Raw genomic sequence first — 14,847 nt, forward strand, 5'->3', positions numbered from 1 at the left:
AGAAGAAGAGGCCTAAAGAGGAATGGAGTTATAAGCCTTCTTTATAGACTTACGCAAAACATACTTTTATTTGATTGGTTACATAACAATTCCAGATACCCATTAGTTATATGATAAGACATAGCAGTTTATGTGATTGAAAAGAAGATAAGAACTTTGGAACATAAGCAGTGCCCTGCTGGATCAGACTCCTGGCCCATCTAATGCAGTAGTGTGTTCTTATGGGTAGCCAACCAACTGCACAAGGATGCCTACTAGTCTTCCTGCAGATGGCCTTCAGAGGCAGCCACATTGCCATCAAGGTTAAGAGTCATTGATCCTCATGACTTCCATGACTGTCCAACCCTTTTTTGAAGCCAGCCAAGGTGGTAGCTAGAGTCACATCTTGTGGTAAGAGTAACTTTAATTACTGAGTTAATTCGTATGTATATTGGAATGCATAATGAAGAATGGAGAGAATGAGATCATACCTTTCCTATACAGTGGATCCTTTGGACTGAATAAAGGGGCCTATAATTTAGTGTCTTAAGTTGTTATTTTAGCTTAGCCAGTATCTAAAAACCTTGAGTTCCTAGTTCTAATTATTAATCCTTTGTGGCTAGGCTTGTATTCCTGTTTAACACTCCTGCTTATCTTGTTAGCGCTTTCTTACCTTTGGTACTGATGAGTAATCCAAGCACCTGATTGCTTTTTAACTGAGTTTACAATACTGTTTATTAAAAAAAGTTCTGTATTTATGAGTTAGGGTCCAAAGTTGGACCCCTCAAATTTTCTCCTGCAAGAGCAAGGCAGGAGTGCATCAGCTCAGCTTCTTAAGCCCCAAAGTGTTGTGGGGTCACAGGGGCAAGGCAGCAATCTTGGAGGGGCACAGTGCTTGGGTGTGAATACAGTCATGTTTTATGTATATGTGTATTATCATGGATTATGCATGCTTCATTAGACGACTCGAATAAGTTCCTGTGAGAAACATAAAACCTGGTAAATCATTTAAATGTTTTCTGGTATGTATATTGCAGAACAAGGTTCCTTTGATGAAATCATTATTTGTAAGAATGGTGGTTGGGTTGTTCTACCAAGTGTCTCAGCCCTGTCACTCTCCTCAGGTACAATATTGCAGTTTCAGTCCTTTCTATCAGTGGACAACATCTTTGCTATTAATTACTGGCATGCTCTATGAACCAGCTAAGTGATGGCTGAATTCACCTCAACTCAGTTTGGATTCAGCAGATTAAATTATTTTTCACAGCTAAAAATAAGTAGGAAATCAGAAAATAGTTCTTGTTTCTCTGAGACCAGTTCCAAATTTGAAAATTGTTGTACTCTTGACCACATCATTAAGAGTGTTATTGGCCAAGTATCACATCCTATCCTTACAGTACATGCTACTCCTAAAGCTCCTCCCCATTTCCATAGCAGAGGCCTCCAAATCATGCCACTTTCTTTCAGCCAAATCTTATCTCATGGCAATGACGATGGAAGCAATTCCATCATATACCTGGAACAATGCGAGAGTAAGAAGTCAGAGCATATAACTGATTTGGCTCATCCTGAAAAAGCTAAGTTAGGTTGGACTTGATTAATATTTGGATGAGAAACCACCAGGAAACCCCAGGGTTGAAGACCAGCCACATTTGGAAGTGGAAAAAGCATCCCAGAAGAAAGATCCCAGTGGAAAACCACTTCCACATTATTGCCAAGAAAACAACATGAATATGTCTACATAATCACTAGGAATCACATTTGTCTTGAGGGAAACCTTAAGAAATCAGTAGGGATTTCAGGAAATTACCAATCACAAAGCACATAAGAAACACAGTTGCATGAAGAACTCTTTGGTGTTTGGCTTTCCAGGGTATTTCACATCTCCAATGAATACTTCTTATTATCCTGTATGTATCTGGAAGCTTTCTGAGTTAAGATCATAATGTTGCAGTTTGTAAGCTGAGCGTTACAAGCTGGGAAATTCATATTTTGAACTTGGTAAATATGAATTTGACAAAATCATTCAACCCAATGGATTGGTTCTAACCACATGGAGCAAGAATTCTCAGGATAGCCATCCTCAGATGAGTCAAGAGGCCCCATGTGTAGATCAGCCCTTGCAGGCAATGAGAAGGTAAGTTACATTTTTATTTAGATGGTTCTCTAGTGTGTTTTTGTTTTCACATATACATACGTTGAATTTTGTGAATACCAATACTTGATGTCTTTCTGTTTTCATAGGATTCAAAGACCACGTAATAGGCCTGTTACTAGGGGTGTTAGAAAACGTGAGCCCCTTGATGATGGCATTCTTGCGTCAGGTTCTCGCTGGATAAGATGGCTTCGCAGTATCGATATTCCTAAGCCTCCTGGCTTCTAAGAGACTGAAGGAGCTAAGATTAAAGGCCTTCTTTTGGATCCTGGAAAACACAATGGTACATTATATTGCTTGAATGTCAAAATAATATTTAAGGCGTATCTAAATAGGAAGGTGCCCTGCCCACCTCATTTAGTAACACTTTTTGCCATAACGTTATGTTATAGTTCCTACTAGGTCTGCAATTACCATCTTCTGCTTTGCAGATGAAAGAGGAAATATTGTGGGCCTGCTCAGGGACATGGGCTCCTAGGAACTGGATATTACATTGAACAAATCCAAGATACTCTAGATGTGCTTGTTCTGTGTATAGTGTGAATAATGATATAATTACATTTCATTCTTGCTTTCCCACAGATTTGAAGCTGTATTCCTAAACACCAACCTGAAAATTGCAGTAAAGAAGAGCGCTAAAGAAAATTGTAAATCAAATGTGTAGAGGAATTAATATATATTAAAAGCTAATGATAAAGAACATAAAATATATATTGTACATTGTTTTGTTTTTATTAAATAAATGGGCTTGATCTTTTTTAATTTTGATTTAGCACTTACAATTTTTTTACTCATATCATTTATTCTACTAATTACACTATTGTCCCAACTTTTCATGCAATTATTTGCACTGTTCCTAATCTGAGGATGAGTGCCAGGTGCATTATTTGTACTCTTCATTTTCATAGTGTAGTTGTTTACTTCAGAACACTTGGGATTATTCTTAGAAATGCAAGTGTGGTATCATAATTAAGTCAAATTCAACTCCTGCCTCTACAATGAAAATTCACTGAGTGACTCTGGGTCATCACACTGAGCCTACCTTTTAAAAGCCCTAAAACACATACATTTAAACAGGCCTTTAAATGTTGATAATTTAATCTTGATAATGAAGAAACTATAATAAGGTAGTATATTTTAAAAAGTATTGTCTATTCCATATGGCAACAAAATACTGAGAAGAAAAAAATGTATGCTATAGCACAAAATATATGAGGAATTGGAAGAAACTGAAATAGGAAATAGCCCATTGAGCATTGCATTGATCCAAATTTAAAACAAAGTAAGGTTATGTTAACAGGCAATGCCTACCGAATGCAAATAGGCAGAGAAAAATTTGTAGCAGTAATAGACATTATCTTCCTAAGCTCAAAAATTCATAGGTATAGTGACTGTAGCCATGAAATAAAGAGATGTCTGCTCTTGGGAGAAAAACTATGACAAATCTAGATAAAATATTAATGGACAGAGAGACATTACACACTGTGTAATATTAACATGCAGAGACACATCACACCTCATACTGCCACCGAAGGTACATATTGTCAAGGCTGTGGTTTTCCCACTTGTAAGCTACCCCTATGAAAGCTGACCATCAGAAAGCCTGAACAAAGAACGGTTGATGCCTTTGCATTGGTCGCTGGGGAAAATTATTGAGAATACCTTGGACCACAGGAAGAACAAATCACTCAATACTATTTGAAGGAAAACCAGATTGCTCACTGGCAATTCTAACCATTAAGCTTCAACTCCCAGGGATATAATACAAAGGCAAGAGTCACTGCTTGGAAAATTTGAGGACAGTTGAAAAAGAGGCTGACAGAAGACAAGGTGGTTAGATACTAGTGATAATGATGCAGACACAAGCTTACGAGAACTTGAAAAAGCAGTTACTGATGCACATTTCTGGCAGAATGATGTACATTGGAAAACAAAGAGTCGTAAAGAAGATGAACAAAAATCTCATCTTTTGGGGGTGACGTAGTGAATCCTGCAGTGCAGCGGGTTGAACTTGATGACCTCTTAGGTCCCTTCTATGAATCAAAAGCTGACCTATCTTGTAGCCGTTAATGATGAAAAGTAGACCTAATCAAAGTCAGAGCCATTGGTGGACTCTTGAAACCCTCTATGGTTCTTTGAATGCCAGTAAGGAAATACTGCTGATTATATCATTTGCTTTCTAGGAAAACAATATTTTTGAAAATAACCCAGAGTTTGAAATAAATGAAAACATTTCAAAAAAGCCTTTAGTGGTTTCATGGGACCACTATTACATAGGACTGTGAAATAATAGGTGGCAGGTTAAAGAAAAGATGGGCACCAATGCCAATATTCCAGGCAGGGAGGAAGTTGAACAATTTGAAGATCTTTTGTTGCAGATCAGTTTGTACAAGTAGCCTGTTCTACATATGAAACAGATTGAAGCACTAGACCCTGTACAGCTTTTGAAGGTTCCCCAATGCAGACAAAACCTTACTACAAGTAGAAGCAAGGAGCAGGATAGTTTAGAACTTCTCTTTCTTGCTTCCCAACATTTTGTTGATAGGGAGTTGAAGAGAATGGTTGGGCAGAAATGGGTGATGATATAGTATTAGATTCCTAAGCACTGAGGACTCCATGGAAACGTGTTTTAATAAGAAGAGGAGGAATTGTAAGAGAGGCTTTAGACCATCTTGTATTGTAAGCTAAAAACTTGTCAAAGGATGAGGGCAAGTTCATAGGATTCAAATGAAATAATGCAAATCTATTAAGCATTTTGCTGGATGCTTATGTCTCTTCAGTCTCTGGGAATCTCAAGCAGCAAAGGATGAACTTGTTTTGAAAATAAAAACATAAAACTCACTCTGTATATATTTCCAAGGACATCTGAATGTGAAGCCAATTTTCGATAGCTAATGCTATTTTTGATTGCACTTTTGTAAGCCACCTTGATTACTCACACAAGTAAAATAGCAAGGTATAAATCAAATAAATAAAAATGAAATTGTTTTGATTACGCTTCTTTTAATACCTGTTATGCAAAAATGATCAGGGCCTCTGAAAGCTGGAAACCGTAAGCTTTCTGTAAAAGACATTCAGCAAGAATGGTTAAAAAACACCTCTTCTCAATCCCTATTCGTAAGTGGTTCTTGGGGATGCAATTTCTTAAGAGGTCAGGGGGCTTTACTATTAGTAATGGCAGTAAGGTCTTTTTTTTTTTTTAATGTAATGAAGCTTTCTGGATAATTTGGGACCAGTCACTCTCTCCCAGTCCAACCTACCTCGGAGGGATAATTCTGTGGGGAAAATAGGAAGAGGACTGCTATGTATGCCACCTTAAGCTCAGGAATGAAAAGTCAGATATATTTTTAAAGAACAATAGTGGCAATATTGCTCTTAGCTACCAGCCAATAACTACCAGCAGATATTGGCTGGTAGCTACCATTGTCTTTTTTGCTAAATCCCCATATGCAGTTCTATGAGGACAATTTGGAAGTTCTCTCACCCTAATACAGAACAGAAGTGAATATGCAACTCCATCTTCATGATACAGTTTGGATACACAACACATTGGATGACTTGTTTCAGGTGTTATTTGTGTTTATTTTGCTGACATAAATCTCATTCTAGGTCCATTCCTCAATTTATATGGTGAGTGGTGGTTCACAGTGACTTAACCACCAAACACATCAGAATGAATTTACATTGATCTACCTAAATAGTTTGTTTTTGGATATTTCTTGCTTTTATGTGAACAGTTTTTTAAAAAAAATCCTTTTTGATGTACCTGAATATAATATATATATATATATATATATATATATATACATACACACACACACACACACACACACACACATACAATTTATGATTTTTTTAAAAAAATGTGTTGGTTAATCAACAGCTAGTAAATGTAGAACATGAAATAAAATACAAATAAATTTCATATAAAATAAACAAGCAAAATAAAACACTAAAAAAACAGCTTCAGAGACTAAAATATATTTTTAATATAATTTTTTATTAAAACTTTTAAAAAAGAAGCTAAGAACTTATACAAACTAATATAAAGTAAAGAGAAGAGAAAAAGGAAAAAAGCAAAGAGAAAGCAAAAAGTGCAAGAAAAGAAAACAGTTAAAGAAAAATAGAAAAGAAACAAGATACAAAATAGTAGCTTCCGATATTCTTCTAAGCAGTTAGAAGTACAATTATATTTTAATCCCCCTTTCTAAATTTCTGCAGAGACTAAAATATGTATCACAAGGCAATCTCAAAATATCACAGAAATAAAATAAAATAATGGAACCCATGAGAGGATAAAAGGGGAATAAAAATATGCTTGCTGGCTCTAAAAAGAAGAGGAAGAAGAAGAAGTTGGAGTTATTGGCATGGGTGTTGTTGTTTATTCGTTTAGTCGCTTCCGACTCTTCGTGACTTCATGGACCAGCCCATGCCAGAGCTTCCTGTTGGTCGTCAATTGGCATGGGACTGCTATTGAAAAGGCCCATTCTTGAGTAGAAAATCTAGTATTACATCAGGTGAATTCTGTCTAATGAAGCCCTGAACTCTGATGATGCCCTCAAAGCTTTGGTAGAAATTCTTGGGAAGAGGCACTCTTCTGCTGATATTTAGTGATGATGTTTCCCAACAGGTAGCATCCCATAGTATTCTCTTAGCAGAATGAGGAGGGAGGTAATTTTTCAAATCTGCTCCAAGTTGTTAGAAAATCCTTTAGAACAGAATAAGAGGTATCACTAAGGGTTGTAAGAGAGAAAGGCAATAAAGGAAAATAATGTCTTCCCATTCCACCACAGAGGTTTGTATGAAATCAGTTTTCTATATTTGGAAAAACATTGTGGAATTCAAGCCACACTCTGCATACAAATTTACAGTAGCAGTTTTTAATTTGTTTGACTTATACTCTGCCTTTCTACTGTAGTAAGTAATCAAGGCAATTCCCTAAAGCAGTGTTTCTCAGACTTGACAACTTCAAGCTGTGTGGACCTCAACTCCCAGAATTCCCCAGCCAGCCATGCTGGCTGGAGAATTCTGGGAGTTGAGGTCCACACAGCTTGAAGTTGCCAAGGTTGAGAAACACTGCCCTAAAGAGTACTCCTTAGTAAGTACTTGGGTATTGAGGATTGTGGGATCACTCTAGAAGAGCCACCTGCAACACTTGCAGTTTAACATTCAGAGTTTTAGAAGCTGTGTGGCCTCAAATAATGGTTAGTTGTGTCAGTATGCTGTAAGTGATGGTTCACAGGCACTTTAACCCTCAAACACATCCAGATCAGTAGAATCTAACATATAGTCTTGTTCCCTATCTTTCCATTTCAGTTTCTCATTTGTAAAAAGGGATTGCAAATGATGATTAAGTACGCCATGATACAAAATCTGTGTATAAAGGAATTTGTATCTACACGTGCCATAGGAAAAAAAAAAAAACAGATTATAATATTATATTCTTTCATTTTGTTTTGTAGCCCAGATCGTCCTGAAAACATCATTACAAATGGAATATTAGTGGTAATCATGGTTTATTTTCAAAGATATTTTCTAAAAATGATTGAATCCACAGCACCCATTAGAGAGCAAGATGGAAGCCAAAACCACATGTAATCAGGATTGTTTAACCAATGCAACAAGAAGGACCTAGTCATCAGGCAACCCATCCTTAGCTGATTCTCCAGCTTACCACATGGGCTGGGGCAAAGAAAAGTGTAGTAGATCTTTTACCAATATCCTGGATATGGGACAGTGCCATCTGGGGGTGCAGCTGGCATGCCAATCTGAGATCTGGAGCCCATATTATGATCCTTTAATGGGACAGCAAGGTATAAAAATATCTGGAATGACTGGTGCCTGTACTCTTTATTTGTGGTAACAAAGAAAACAAAGCAAATGAACATTATAACTAAGGGTATGCAGAAGATGTGCAAAAACATTTTTAGTTTAAAATGGATTGTTCCAACCATTCCAGAACTGTTTTGAGTTTGAAACAGCACAGCTGCAAGCCCAGAACATTTCTGGAACTGTAGTAATACTCTGTTTTGAGTGTGAAACAGTCTGAATTCAAAACGTCTTGTGTACCGTTAATTATAGCAACAATATTGGTATGAAAAACAAAAGCCCTGCATCATGCCTAATCCAATCATGATCTCATGTCCAATCCATAGTACCTCCACTTAAGGTAGCAAGTGGTATGGAGATGAGAGATCTTGGAGACAGCCACTGCCAATCAGAATAGACAATACAAGAATAGAATAATAAGTAATCTGACCTGGTATAAAACAGAATACTATGTCCAAGATATATTATTGAATAGTATTAAATCTCAGGAACTATGTGCCCATTCATGTCATGAGATAGCTTTCATTCTCATAATGCTTGGGAACATGCAAAGTTGCCAACTGATTTACAAGTAACCTGGGTTCTAAGGAGCATTGTTGTTGTTGTTTATTCGTTTAGTCGCTTCCGACTCTTCGTGACTTCATGGACCAGCCCACGCCAGAGCTTCCTGTCGGTCGTCAACACCCCCAGCTCCCTCAGGGACGATTCCGTCACCTCTAGAATATCATCTATCCACCTTGCCCTTGGTCGGCCCCTCTTCCTTTTGCCCTCCACTCTCCCTAGCATCAGCATCTTCTCCAGGCTGTCCTGTCTTCTCATTATGTGGCCAAAGTATTTCAGTTTGGCCTTTAATATCATTCCCTCAAGTGAGCAGTCTGGCTTTATTTCCTGGAGTATGGACTGGTTTGATCTTCTTGCAGTCCAAGGCACTCTCAGAATTTCCCTCCAACACCACAGATCAAAAGCATCTATCTTCCTTCTCTCAGCCTTCCTTATGGTCCAGCTCTCGCAGCCATATGTTACTACGGGGAACACCATTGCTTTAACTATGCGGACCTTTGTTGTCAGTGTGATGTCTCTGCTCTTAACTATTTTATCGAGATTTTTCATTGCTCTTCTTCCAAGGATTAAGCGTCTTCTGATTTCCTGACTGCAGTCAGCATCTGCAGTAATCTTCACACCTAGGAATACAAAGTCTTTCACTGCTTCTACATTTTCTCCCTCTATTTGCCAGTTATCAATCAAGTTGGTTGCCATAATCTTGGTTTTTTTGAGGTTTAGCTGCAAACCAGCTTTTGCACTTTCTTCTTTCACCTTCATCATAAGGCTCCTCAGTTCCTCTTCGCTTTCAGCCATCAAAGTGGTATCATCTGCATATCTGAGATTGTTAATGTTTCTTCCAGAGATTTTAACTCCAGCCTTGGATTCCTCAAGGCCAGCTTGTCGCATGATGTGTTCTGCGTACAAGTTGAATAGGTAGGGTGAGAGGATACAGCCCTGCCGTACTCCTTTCCCAATCTTAAACCAGTCTGTTGTTCCGTGGTCTGTTCTTACTGTTGCTACTTGGTCGTTATACAGATTCTTCAGGAGGCATACAAGATGACTTGGTATCCCCATACCACTAAGAACTTGCCACAATTTGTTATGGTCCACACAGTCAAAGGCTTTAGAATAGTCAATAAAACAGAAATAGATGTTTTTCTGAAACTCCCTGGCTTTTTCCATTATCCAGCGGATATTGGCAATTTGGTCCCTAGTTCCTCTGCCTTTTCTAAACCCAGCTTGTACATCTGGCAATTCTCGCTCCATGAACTGCTGAAGTCTACCTTGCAGGATCTTGAGCATTACCTTACTGGCATGTGAAATGAGTGCCACTGTTCGATAGTTTGAACATTCTTTAGTGTTTCCCTTTTTTGGTATGGGGATATAAGTTGATTTTTTCCAGTCTGATGGCCATTCTTGTGTTTTCCAAATTTGCTGGCATATAGCATGCATTACCTTGACAGCATCATCTTGCAAGATTTTGAACAGTTCAGCTGGGATGCCGTCGTCTCCTGTTGCCTTGTTATTAGCAATGCTTCTTAAGGCCCATTCAACCTCACTCTTCAGGATGTCTGGCTCTAGCTCACTGACCACACCATCAAAGCTATCCCCGATATTGTTATCCTTCCTATACAGGTCTTCTGTATATTCTTGCCACCTTTTCTTGATCTCTTCTTCTTCTTCTGTTAGGTCCTTGCCATCTTTGTTTTTGATCATACCCATTTTGGCCTGGAATTTACCTCCAATGTTTCTAATTTTCTGGAAGAGGTCTCTTGTCCTTCCTATTCTATTGTCTTCTTCCACTTCCGCGCATTGCTTGTTTAAAAATAATTCCTTATCTCTTCTGGCTAACCTCTGGAATTTTGCATTTAATTGGGCATATCTCCCCCTATCACTGTTGCCTTTTGCTTTCCTTCTTTCTTGGGCTACTTCTAGTGTCTCAGCAGCCATTTTGCCTTCTTGGTTTTCTCTTTCTTTGGGATGTATTTTGTTGCCGCCTCCTGAACAATGCTGCCAACTTCTGTCCATAGTTCTTCCGGGACCCTATCTACTAAGTCCAGTCCCTTAAATCTATTCTTCACCTCCACTGCATATTCCTTAGGAATATTAGTGAGCTCATATCTAGCTGATCTGTGGGTCTTCCCTAATCTCTTTAGTCTGATCCTAAATTGTGCAAGAAGAAGTTCGTGATCTGAACTACAGTCAGCTCCAGGCCTTGTTTTTACCGACTGTACAGATGTCCGCCACCTTTGGCTGCAAAGGATGTAATCAATCTGATTTCGGTGTTGTCCATCTGGTGAAGTCCATGTATAAAGCCGTCTCTTAGGTTGTTGGAAGAGAGTGTTTGTTATGCAGAGTGAATTGTCTTGGCAAAATTCTATCAGCCTATGTCCTGCTTCATTTTGTTCTCCCAGGCCATACTTACCTGTAATTCGAGGTGTCATTTGACTGCCCACCTTAGCATTCCAGTCTCCTGTGATGAAAATAACATCTCTTTTAGGCGTGTTGTCCAGTAGGTGCTGCAGATCCTCATAGAACTGCTCTACTTCAGCTTCTTCAGCATTTGTGGTTGGGGCGTATATTTGGATCACTGTGATGTTAGATGGCTTGCCCTGAATTCGAATTGAGATCATTCTGTCGTTTTTTGGGTTGTATCCAAGCACTGCTTTAGCCACTTTACTATTAATTATGAAGGCTACTCCATTTCTTCTGTGGTCCTCTTGTCCACAGTAGTAGATCTGGTGGTCATTTGATGTGAAGTGGCCCATTCCAGTCCATTTCAGTTCACTGACGCCCAGAATGTCTATCTTTAATCTTGACATCTCACCAATAACCACATCCAATTTGCCCTGGCTCATAGATCTTACATTCCAGGTTCCAATGGTGTGTTGATCCTTAGAACATCGGATTCGCCGTTCACCACCAGCACCGTCGGCCGCTAGCCGTCCTTTCGGCTTTGAGCTAGCTGCGTCATCACGTCTGGGGCTAGTTGAGCTCATCCTCTGTTCCTCCCCAGTAGCATTTTGACCATCTTCCGACCTGGGGGTCTCACCTTCCGATGGTATACCGACATATCTCTGGTTGTACTGATCCATTTAGTTTTCACGGCAAGAATACTGGGGTGGGTTGCCATTACCTTCCCCAGGGATCGCATTTAGTCTGACCTCTAAGGAGCATAGGCATACCATATCTAGGCTGAAAAATCTGGATGACCACTAGATGGTAACAAAGAGACATAAAAACCTCTAATTCTTTGCTGCTAGCTAGTGGTTGCCCAGATTTTTACAGCCTGGGGGAGGGTCTATCTACAGATCTCTGTAGAAGTGTCATGTATGCAACTACTTGATGTTCCTGATGGTGGCAACACATTTTTGAAGTATCTCCATAATTAGCCCCATATATGTGATCAATGGTGAACTGATCTATTTAGTCATGAATCTCCAGTTCCAATTAGCTGAGAGAAATAGAAGAAAAGGGTCAGGAAACTGAAGGAGCAAGAGTCAATAGAAATTTTGGGGGAAAGTATATGTATATTATGGGATTAAAAGGCAAAATAGCTGGAAAGTTGGAAACACAGCAAGGGTAAATTTAGTAGGTTGAGGAAAGATGCTTGTACTAGTTTGGAATCACAAAATAGCATTCTTGATCAATGAATCTTTGTATAACTGATATCCATTGTTCTTACAGTCACGTGAAGTTTCATGTCTGGAAGTTAGAGTGGATATTGAGAAACTGAAGCAACAATTCACAAGTGAGGTCATTGCATTATTAATTGGTTTTACCTGTGTTGCTTTGGGACAGAACTAGGAGTTACTAAAACGCTATCTTTTCTATGATCCTTTAATTGTTTCAGCTTTTAATGGATACATTCAGAAGCACACAGAATGTGACAGTGTGTGAATTTATTTTATAGCTCGTTGTCCTTACCTGAATACAGTCACTCCTAAAGCCACTCTGAAGGAATCACCATTTCTTACTACCTGTGATACCTCTGAAATGACACTAATACTGACAAAATGTCATTTCTGAGGCATTGGGAGAAAATAGGGTGGCTTGCCAGCATGCTGATTTGGATCTCTGTCACTGCAAGCACAGTGGACCAGTTTCTTATAGAAAGATCATGTATCCAAGCTGCTCTGCCATTTGTGAAGGTAAACCCTCACCAGGGGCTGAAATTTTAAAGAAACTGCTCTTGAACTAAGAAGAATACTATTTTTGTTTCCCTGGCTTGATTTGCCAAGAGATGCGCCCCTCCCTATCACTCCCATTTCTTTTATTGTTAAAAGAAATGAATTTGCCCCAGAAATTCAGATCAGCAGTAATTTTTCTACCCCAAATTTATTAACTGAAGCCTAGACAAGTGATAGTGAATATTGTTAATATGCCTTTGTTTTTCATTCTATCTGTATAGAAGGTGATTTAACCCTTACAGTCAAGGGTTCTTCTGAGGAAACACAGAAGATTTCACTGGCTCCTGATTCCAGCCAGAGTCATAGTAACATTGTTCAGTTTCACTGTATCAAGAATCATCAGTCAAATCTGAAGATCACATTGCCTACAAAAAAGTTTTGGTCAAAGGTATTGTTATCACCGGTAGTACTACATCAGTGGTTATATGGATGAAATAAATGGAGAGGGAAATGTTTTGACCAATTCTGTTATCCTAAATCAGTGTTTCTCAACCTCCACAACTTTAAGATGTATGGACTTCAACTCCCAGAATTCCACAGGCAGCATGCTGAGTGGGGAATTCTGGAAGTTGAAGTCCACACATCTTAAAGTTGTTGAGGTTGAGAAACATGGTCCTAAATCCACTTGCTGACTTTGATTTGTTAGATTGAGAAAAAAGGACTGACTTTTTCAACTTTTTCCTAGGTCAGTTCTTTCCCAATTTGTCTCAAGGACAAGGATTTCAAGATACAGTCTTAAATTTTAGCACCATGTTTCATGTTTAAGTTTGTATCCAATTAGCCCTTTCTGTCTGGGCAGGGAGCAAACCAGTCTCCCCTTCAATTTGCCAAATATTGTAAAGTCTGTTCCTGAGAACTGGAGCATCCTCTAGAGTGGATTGAGAGAAAGTGAATTAAGCTGCTGGAGAGAGCAGAGGGAGGGAGAATTCTGGCTGCAGAAGTGAATGCTGGTTTGCACCCTTCAGAAATTTCATTTAATCTTTATAATAAAGATTGATGTTAATCTGTGTTTGTAACATTTATGTACTAAGTGCTCACAAACTTTTCTTCTTTTAAGTGCTTATGTAAAGGAAACACAGGATGTACTTCTACTGTGATTTTGCCTTTGACTGAACTTCCCCTACAAGAGAAAATAATGCTAGGAGAGGTGAGCTCTTTTGCTTAAAGGAAACAACGCTGTATGAGTTTAAACTACTATCAGGGAATTATGAAATACCACAGCTCAGAGAGAGAGACAGAGAGAGATTTAGAGATAAATGGAAAAGGGTGTGTGCGCATATGTGTGTATGTATGTATAGACATGCACACACATATACTCAATGCTCAGAACCTGTGTACATTTTAGGGGTCGTCCTGGACTCCTGACTGCTGCCTGAGGAGTAGGGGGCAGCCATAGCCATAGCTTTGCATAATTTTGTCTTGTAAGGCAATTGTAAGCCCTGCTTACAGTCACTTGTGCCTTAGTTACTTCCCAGTTGCAACAGGCTGTACATGGGGCTGCCCTTGAAGACCATCCAGAAGCTGCAACTGGTCCAGAATGTAGCAGCACTGGTAATAATGGATATAGCTGTACTCCGTGAGGTGCGCTGGCTCATAGTAGGCTTGTGGGTGCAATTCCAGGTATAAACCCTGGAAGGCACTGGACTGGGTTACTTGTGGGGCTGCCTGTCTGCAGTTATTGCTGCTTGTCTCACTAGGTCGCATAGGGTGGGCATGCTCCGGGTTCCTCATGAGACCTTATGCTGCACCCACTTTGGAACAAGCTCCCTGCTGAGCTGCGGGTGGCCCTAAACCTACCAGCCTTTCCCAGAGTCATGAAGGTCTGAGTCAGGTTGGCATTTGAGCCTACTTTGTTACAAAGGGACTGCTTGCCATTCCTAGCCTTGGCTATGTATGTATGTGCGGGTGGTGGCTTCATATTGGTTTTATAATTTAAGAGTCATAATTTATGTGTGTTTATGTGTGGAGGTAATGATGATGATGATAAGCCTAAATCAATCTATTGCAGGAAAAAGGCCTCTTCATTGAAAGCTATGAAATGTGACATGTGGCCATGTCGGTTTAGTGTGGATTGGCAGATAGATGTCTTTTGACTTCCCAGTCTAGATCAGAGAGAGAGAGCAATTAGCCCAAAGTCACCCAGCTGCCTTC

At 39.2% G+C, this 14,847-nt stretch overlaps 1 protein-coding gene across 1 annotated transcript in view; it reads left to right on the forward strand.

Annotated features, from left to right (window-relative positions):
* LOC134507572 (cytosolic phospholipase A2 epsilon-like) overlaps positions 1–14,847 on the forward strand; it is a 58,908-nt gene that overhangs the window by 17,858 nt on the left and 26,203 nt on the right. Inside the window, exons 7-10 of the mRNA XM_063318345.1 lie at positions 7,597–7,639; positions 12,194–12,257; positions 12,918–13,084; positions 13,754–13,843. Coding sequence (XP_063174415.1) covers positions 7,597–7,639; positions 12,194–12,257; positions 12,918–13,084; positions 13,754–13,843 — 364 coding nt within the window. The remainder of the gene's footprint in view (positions 1–7,596; positions 7,640–12,193; positions 12,258–12,917; positions 13,085–13,753; positions 13,844–14,847) is intronic.

The sequence above is a fragment of the Candoia aspera genome, chromosome 1 (genome assembly GCF_035149785.1).
Source record: "Candoia aspera isolate rCanAsp1 chromosome 1, rCanAsp1.hap2, whole genome shotgun sequence".
Lineage (NCBI taxonomy): Eukaryota > Metazoa > Chordata > Lepidosauria > Squamata > Boidae > Candoia > Candoia aspera.